The 8,965-nt window shown below is 32.5% G+C and overlaps 1 protein-coding gene and 1 long non-coding RNA gene across 5 annotated transcripts; both read right to left on the minus strand.

Moving 5' to 3' along the window:
* Positions 1–2,559: 2,559 nt before the first annotated feature.
* On the minus strand, positions 2,560–3,691 carry LOC106304966. The gene is made up of 3 exons (XR_001262885.1): positions 3,439–3,691; positions 3,240–3,325; positions 2,560–2,952 (listed from the first exon to the last, which is right to left on the minus strand). It is a non-coding gene; the product is annotated as an uncharacterized LOC106304966 (long non-coding RNA).
* Positions 3,692–4,306: 615 nt separating this feature from the next.
* Positions 4,307–6,985, minus strand: LOC106306541 (patellin-4-like). Of its 4 annotated transcripts, none has more exons than XM_013743198.1 (6): positions 6,871–6,985; positions 6,088–6,610; positions 5,272–6,000; positions 5,066–5,190; positions 4,849–4,987; positions 4,307–4,751 (listed from the first exon to the last, which is right to left on the minus strand). In XM_013743198.1, the coding sequence occupies exons 2-6, from the start codon at positions 6,595–6,597 to the stop codon at positions 4,491–4,493; spliced, it is 1,764 nt and encodes a 587-aa protein (XP_013598652.1). In that variant the 5' UTR covers positions 6,598–6,610; positions 6,871–6,985; the 3' UTR covers positions 4,307–4,490. The 4 variants fall into 4 exon arrangements, with proteins under 4 accessions (XP_013598652.1, XP_013598651.1, XP_013598650.1 ...); XM_013743197.1 differs by having other exon boundaries at positions 5,272–5,961; positions 6,049–6,610; XM_013743196.1 differs by having other exon boundaries at positions 5,272–5,844; positions 5,932–6,610; positions 6,871–6,984.
* Positions 6,986–8,965: the final 1,980 nt, after the last annotated feature.

Below are 8,965 nucleotides of genomic sequence, written 5' to 3' on the forward strand. Positions count from 1 at the left end.
GAGAAATTTTCGAGTTGGGTAGTTGAAATATAACAACGATTTTACAACGAATATTTTACATGGATTTTACATGGTTTTAACATAATATTTTCAACGACTTTACGACGAAATTAGGTAAGTTAAAGCACATTGAATACACGTTTTCACCTAAATATAACGGTAACATGTTTTGTTGTAATGTCGATGTAATGATTACGACGTATTTCTCATTCCACGTACATTCGTCGTAAACTTACATGGATTTTACGACGAACACTATTCGTCGTAAATTTACATGGTGTTTACGACGAAAGTTGGATTCCTCGTAACTGCGTTGTAAACACCATGTAAATTTACGACGAAATATTTTCGTCGTAAATCTTCGTTGTTATGGGCACGTTTTCTTGTAGTGTTATTCTAAAGATATACTATGCAAAAATATATATTAAATTTTGCTAATATTTTTATTTATTTTGGGTATATATATGTTTTCGATGCCATAAATATTGTATTATTTTATTTTTTATAAAAATATTTTTGATTTAAATTATTTAATTTATATAATGAAAATAAATTAGTCTAACACAATAAATTTTCATGTTTATCAATTATTCCAAAAAAAAAATTACTTCATTTATCTAACTATATTTCAAAATATTAAACAACCGATTTTATAGAAATATCAATACTATGAAAATAGTAATCATTTTATTTAAATAAAAGTTAGATGGTTTAAATTTCTAACTGATTTTATATTGTAACCTGAAAAGACAAATAAAAAAAAATTGTGCTGTAAAATGAGATATGTCAGTTTAAATAAATCCATAAACTATTTAATGTTAAAAACAACTAACTAATAGCAGTAATTAATTGCTTATTTTATTTTTATTTTTTGGCAACATTTTAATTGCTTATTTATAAACAAACTAAAAACTTATTATTTATAAATAATCTAAACAAACTTGTATATGTAAACAAAATTATTTTCAAAAGATTTGTTTTCTTATTAAATGGGTGAAATAAATTAAAAAGATTCTAAAAATAAGTAATGGCATGATAATGTAAATAAATTAAAAATTAATGGCAGAATCCTTATAGGGATTATGCTTTGACAGTATAGATTATGGTTGGATTTGAAGCTCAAAAAGCTATGAATCAACTTTCACTACACGTTTTCTCGACACGTCATTTAAATGGCCAAATTTATAATTGATCTCTCTCTCTTTTTGGTTCCCAACATTTGTTCATTCGCCCTATTTAACTTTATTACTTGGTTTTGGTGATGACATTGTTGTCGCTCTGATCCATAAATTCAATTTGAAATTTTTGGCGATTAGGAAAATTATAGATTATCAACATGTGTCTTCCTTGTGATGTTTATTGAAGAACTTTAGAGGACACATAAGATTATTTAGTGCATTACGTTAAAGAACACATTTGGACTTTTGTTTAGATAGTAAGACACACGAGATATGAGACATATTTTGTGTGTGAACGCAATAATTTGACAAAAAAATTACTCTTAACTAAATATACAGTTGACAAAAAAAGTCTAAATATACGATAGATAGTGTGTGCGGATATTGTTTTTGTCAAATCTTTATTAAAATTATTTAGATTAGTCATTAGGTTATTGGTTTAGGTTCGATTCTAGAAGTTTAGGATCCGTTCGTGTATTTAGAAAATTCGATTTGGTGCCCGTTCATTTTTTTTTTTGGTTTTCGGTTTGAGTAACAAAGTTAAAAACCAGCCAATATCGGAATAATTTAAGATTTCATTCTGTTCCGGTTCGGTTTCAGTATTTTTGATTAATTTGAGTTTAAATTCGAAAAATTTGGATTTCTTTTTGATTAAAATAGAACTTATTCTTCGTTCAGCGCGGATGCAAGATATAATAATATATTCTTTTACGAAAACCTCAATGTTCTAAGTATAGCAGTATACTAATTAATAATTTAGATGTATACAGCCATCAGTATTTTTGATTTAATGTAGTAAATATTTCAATTATTACACATTTAAAAATTTTGAATCTTAACAAAAAGATATCACAAGAGATATTATTAACTATAAAGTTGTAAAATTTTATATATTTAATTTGTAATCTTTAAATAGAAATCTACAAAATCATCTCAATAACATGATTCTTTATATTAAATAAATAAAATATACATTAAACTTACATCACATAAATTTTAATAGAATTTCAAATACTATATATAATTTTTGAATTATGATTTCTAATTTAAAACAATTATTAGAAGCTAGAGCATAATATGGGCTATAATAAAAAAAAAATCAATTTGTACTAATTTACTCTTCATATGTTCAACAATTAATATATTTAACATTCTGAAAAATCAGATTATATCCAGAAATATAAACTAAAAAGAAAACTAAAAATTTAAAATATAATAGAAGTAAAATAACACTTTTACTATATTATATATATCATAAAATGTAAATATTTTAAAAACAAATATTACACACAATCAGTATTAAAATATAAGTTAAACACAATTATACAAAAATGACAAAAAAAGCTTTTTGATGATTACAATTATCAAAATATATCTTTCGTTCAGCGCGGATGAAAGGCCAAGGCCTATGCGGTATATAAAGTTCATATCGTACAAGAAAAGCTAAAATTTGTGTTTGACCACTTCAAAACATCTGCTTCATATGCAAACCTAACTTCCCTAAGTTCCGCCTTTCTTCATTCTTCATGTAATACATGATTGTATTAGAAAGATATAAGATATAAAGAAGAAACACAACCCTGAAATATCATGGTGCATGTCCAGTATTGACGTTAACACTCAAGTGAATCTTCTCACTCTTTGAGATTTTCTAAACCGCAGGAGTCACATACTCAGGAAAGTTGAAAAGAACGTCTAGGGAAAAACTGTCCATAGTTATATGTTAGCTTCTGGGACCAAGACATCTTGATAGCCACTTTGATGCCTCCATAAACTTGGAAACCAGAAAAGAAACAGAGACAGTCAGAAAGAGGAACAAAAAAACAAAAGAGGAAGAACACATCCACTTCTAATAAGCTAAGACCAGATAAGATAGCTCATTCTTTTGAGAATCATAATGTAAACACGTATGTGGATATCATAGATTATATAAATATTCATGTTTTTCAGCTTGAATCAGCATCATAATGTAAACTTTTTATACTATTTATATATCATACGCTCCCTGAAACTATAATATAACATGTAGATAAATTGTTTGTCTAGATTCTAAAACCCAACCAGTAATGTAAAAAAGTTGTTTAGCCCTTAGCTTGTACTTGGTTCAGTCATCAACAAGAGAGCACGGCAGTGAAGTTTATCATGATCTGAGTCAATTAAGAGATCAAAGTCATAAAGAAAAACACTTTGAATCGAAACTGGAACAATTGGGTAGCCCAAGCGAGGAAAGAGTCAAAATACAAAGAGTCAAAACACAAACCTTAGGCATGAGAGGACAAAGAGACAGATGTGAATGCGAAGAGGAAGAAGACGCAACCGGAAGGGAGAGCGGTCTCTGCTTTTGTTGCTTCTCATATAACCTCTTTATCAAAGAATTTATAGAAAACTTGGCAATAGCTCCGGTGGAGCTCTAATGGGATTAAGAACAGAAAGGCCTCGAGATGCTTCTAGAAAACTCCAATGATAACCTAATGGTGGAAACACCATGGCCTAGTGATCAAAGTTTAAAGGTTTCTAAACCCAGATCTGGGTTCGAATCCCACTCAACAAAATTTCTACAGGAAGAATTCTGGGTTTCAATTTCCGTAAAAGACGAATTATGCAAAAAATTAGAAAAAATGCTTACAAAAGATCTTCAGCATGACATAAGGAATACCGTCGGAAATGAATCTCATAAGACTACTCAGAATGATGCAGAAAGAGTACCGTCAGGAATGAATCTCATAGGACTATTCAGAAAGCTACTCAGAGTGATGCAGTCAGGCAAAATGTTTAGGTTAACAAATGTTATACAAGATAGTTTAATTATAGGCTGGTTTAATTTAAGTATATCATATAAACTTATCTTTTTATATTTAGTCACAACTTCGATAGAGTATATCATGGTAAAATTTAAATAGGATTTTGTTTTAATATATTAGATTCGGTAATCACTTATACAGGTCATTCACATTTTATAGTTGTTTGGCCCATGGGACACTTATATTAATTACTTTAACCATCAGCCTGGCGCATGGGCCACTTATATTAATTACTTTAACCATCAGCCAATATTATGATTACTTGAATATATTTATTTATTCATACAATTTTAATCAAAAAATAAGTAAATCAAATAGGAACACGGAAAGAGAAAAAAATTTCATAACACAAGCAAAAAAAGATTGAATTTCAATAAAACAATGGCAGTAGTATCTCTTTCTCACGTTAAGTATCACTCAAAAATAATAATAATAACACCAAACTTTTCAACTGTAGCAAAAGAATATTATATCCAGAGACTGCTTAGATGATTTTACTGAAGCCTCAAGTTCAGCAAGAGGATTCCGTCTTGGTCCTGTACCTGTACAGAACTCTCTTCTTCTTCTTGCTAGAGACATTGTCAACGGTAAGAACAATCTTACCAGACTCACTGTTCTTGAAACTGTTCCTGACCGGACCTTCATTAGAACCGATCTTCTTCACCTTTTGGACAATTATGGTGTAAGCTCCTTCATCTGCTGGCACAAACTCTTCCTTGTAATTCACTTCCCATCCCAAAACAGCAACGTCCCAAACCAATGTTCCTTCAGTCTATGAAACAAAAAAAAAAAAGAACCCCAAAAGCATTAGTAGACCGATCTCTTACAACTCCTGACAAAAGAAAGAGGTTTGGTTTATGAATTCTTACCTCAGTAGCTGGGATCTCGATGGTTTCAGATGATCCAGGCTTCACAACAACTTCAGAAACAGCTTCCTTGGAGAACTCGGTATCATCATCTCTTTTGAAACCACCGTACTGAACAGGGATCTCCTCTGCTGGAATGTACCTTCATCAAGCCACAATGCATATGATAAAGATTAGAGACATGCGAAGAATATTAGGAGGGGTGGTTATGGGTGCTTACTTGAGAAGAGTCTCTGTGACATTAGCTGGACGAGGCACAACAAACTTGCTCTTGGTTCGTTGTGTTAAGAATGGAGACAGGAGAGTGCTGACGGCGTAGAACCAGAAGGGAACATTGATGAATACCTGTAGAACACAAAACAATTACAGAAGTCAGGAGACTGAATCAATGAGACAGTGAATGATGATGATAATGAATGAACTCACGTTTCTGGAAACAAGCTCCGGGTAGTTGTCCTGCAAAGCTACTATGGCGTTCTTGATTGCAACCCATAGCTCTTTCTTCAAAGGTCCAGGGCAGTTTTTGAGGTCATGGATCTGGAGAAGAGAAGTGACACCACCTGGTTTCAGATCAAGCTTCTGGGTTCCCTTCTCCATCAGCTGAAACCTCCATTTCAACAGATTCTCTCTGCTTTGCTCTGATCCAAACGTCGCCTGGTAAAGCTCCTCGTTACCGAAAACGCTGTAGACATTGTAACAAACCGGGCGTGATTCACGGTCCAGACCGTTCATATAAGCTGCAGAGGCAAGATCCTCGCCAAAGTCTCTCCCAAGGACCGAATTAATCTTCTGTTCCTTCCTCCATTTGAGGGTTTTCTTGAGCATCTCAAAGGCATCATTGACTTTGAAGTCTCTTGCTCTCAAGAACTTCAAGAGGATTACATCTGTTCCTTCAGCTCCTTTGCTTGGAAGCAGTGGCACTCCCCATAGCTCGATATCGTTATCCACAATCTCATCTTCTTCCTCCTGCTCCACAGTGGCTTCTTTGGTAACAACAGCCTCCTCGGTTTTCTTCTCTTCTTCTGCAATCTCAGCTTTCACTTCCTCTTTGGGGTCGACAACATCAGCCTCTTTGGTAACAACAGCCTCCTCGGTTTTCTTCTCTTCTTCTGCAATCTCAGCTTTCACTTCCTCTTTGGGGTCGACAACATCAGCCTCTTTGGTAACAACAGCCTCCTCGGTTTTCTTCTCTTCTTCTGCAATCTCAGCTTTCACTTCCTCTTTGGTGTCGACAATATCAGCCTCAGTCTTTACTTCTTCTTTGGGGCTTTCCTTTTGAACAACATCCTCAGTTGCCTCAGCTTTGGCTTCCTCCGTCACAACAGCATCAGTCTTTGCTTCTTCTTTGGGGCTTTCCTCAGCTTTGGCTTCTTCTGTAACAACAGCCTCACTCTTCTTCTCGTCTTCAGCCTTCTCCTCTACTACCTTCTTCTTCTCCACCACCTTCACAGGGGTCTCTTTCTTCTTCCTAAACAGCGTGTTTTCAACAATGGCTTCTTCAAGCTTTGTCTTGAGATCACTCAAAGCCTTCTTCTCAGAATCCTTCAAATCAGAGAAGAAATCGCTCTCTTCTTTAAAAGAAGAACTCTTCTCCACAACCTTAGTCTCGCTCCCATCAACCTCTTCCACAGCTTTAACTTCGTCCTCCACAACAGCTTTCACTGTTGTCTCCTCCACAGGAGGAACAACAGCAGAGGCAATAACAACCTCAGACTCCACCTGCTTCTCCTCAACCTTAACTTCTGCAGTCATATCTATCTTTCGCCTGTAATCAAGATTCAAACAATCTTTTAGTCTATAAAACATAATAAAAACTCATAAGTTACTCCTAATTCTTGTACTAAAATAGGAAACCCCAAATTCTAATTCACTAGTTGAGATCTCAAATCAAAGCGTGATTCTTAGTAAACCCTAACCAAGGAATCGAACAATAACTATATGAGAAATCCCTAGCTCTCAGCGGCTCTCTGTTTTTCGATATATCAAATCAAGAATATAAAAGACGTAAAGAGAATTAAAACTTACCTTTAAATAAGATGATGAGAGTTTCTACGAATCTTCAGAATCTCTCAATTCGACTTTTGGTCTTCTTCCTCTGGTAGGGTTTTGAGTTGAGAAGAGAGAGGAGGAGAGGATTGAGCTTTTATCAAGAGAAGAATAACCCTAGTATTGGGCTGGACCCCACCGCCTCTTACCAACGGTCACATGATTGGGTCCACCTGTACAAAAGGAAAACAAGACGAATCGTAGCCTTTGGATCGAACCTTCAATTTTTTTTTTTTTAACGCTGATTTATTACAATTATGATACGAAAAAGATTACATGAAAACAACCGACAATACTACCTGTCTTATAAGCATCTAGCCTAACAGCATCACTCTTATAAAGACCTAGCCTAACTGCATCACCTGAGCCGTACTATGAAGATTTACGCCTGACCAGATTTATTTGCACCATGTTGAAGATTTTTTGTAAGTTTTTTTTCCGTAATCTGCATAATTGTTTAATAAATTGCTCTATTCGAAATTTGAAACATGGATTTTCTGTAATCCGCAAGAAATTACATAGTATGAGATTCAAACTCCAGACCTGGAAGTAGAAGCCGGTAGCCTAGGTGCTTCTACGATCTCTCACATCCATCCAATGACCCAAATTTGCCAGCATGGCAACTTGAAACAAAAGTGTTTACACAGAGATATCCGGTGGGTCCTATGCTCGCTTCGCATGTTCCAACGGTCGTCTCTGCTGACCTTTTCTTCCAACGACGAAACGACACGTGGACTACTCGACAGAGTATGTTCGGCGCAACGGACGGATATTCAACCGAAGTCGCTTTTTTTTCCTGTTTAATACTAGCACTAAGTTTTACGGTTTGGAGTTGGGCCAATATTCTAAATTAAAGAATATAATTAGAATGTACCATATGCATAAATGGTATCCAAGAATCTCTTCACTGTGAGTTGTAACGGTTCTTATGTTTTTCCACCTCTAATATTTTTAAAACTGAATCCTTACAATAATGATCTATCATTACAAAAGTATATGATAAATTAATCAGGCTTGAAAATACGTCTTATCTATTGGTAAGTAGATATTCTCTTTAGGCTGTTGACACCCAATGTGCCAACAATGCAAATAAAAGAGTTCATTATTAAATATGTATATATGTAAATCAAATTGTTTTTTTTTTCTAACTACTAACTATGTGTATGAAAATCAAATTGTTTCTCGAATTACTAGCTAGGTCACTGGATTTAATCTATACTTTTTAATTGTTGATAAAAATTAAAGTGTACATTTATGAAATAATCGATCTTTAGTAAAGAATTACCAACATGGTGTTTAGCAAAATCAAAGTCAAGTAAGAATTATGAAGTGTGGCAAAAAAAGTAATTGGTTCTTGTTGTATTAGACAGAGATTAATATTTGAATATTTACATTTTTGGTCAGAGAATATTTACATTAAGGACAGAGATTAATAATTAGAAGATTCTTGTTATTTATTAGACAGAGATTAATATTTGAATATATATACATTTTTGGTGAAAGAATCTATATAATATTATTTTGAGAAGTCAATTTCTTATGTGTAATGCTCACGTTAACTCTCACGTTGGTTGATTACGATGATACCCTTAATGAATCAAATATATCTAATTATCATTATTACATATTTATTTTATATTATTTTTCCTTTTTAATTAGATTTCTTTTTTTTCTTCAAATAACCTATATAATAATTTTTTTTATAAATTTAAAAAACGAAAATATCTTTTATATATAGTGTAATTAATAATAAGGAAAGTTCACAAAATAATTTTGATTTTGAAGTAAAAAATAATATTCCCTTTTAAAAAAATAATCTTAAACAACATAATATATATTTTAGAAGTATTATGCATTTTATTTAAATCAATCTATTTCTCAAATTCTTACAAAATAATTTAAATCACATAAACTAAGATATTTTTAATGATTAAAATTTAATTTAATCTTTTTATGTTCTCTTTTATATTTGTCTCAAATAACATATATGATAAAGAAAATATTTATAAAACTTAAAACAAAAATATTTTTTATACATAATGTGATCTCATAAAAAGGAAAGTTTAGAAGAATA

The sequence above is a fragment of the Brassica oleracea genome, chromosome C7 (genome assembly GCF_000695525.1).
Source record: "Brassica oleracea var. oleracea cultivar TO1000 chromosome C7, BOL, whole genome shotgun sequence".
Lineage (NCBI taxonomy): Eukaryota > Viridiplantae > Streptophyta > Magnoliopsida > Brassicales > Brassicaceae > Brassica > Brassica oleracea.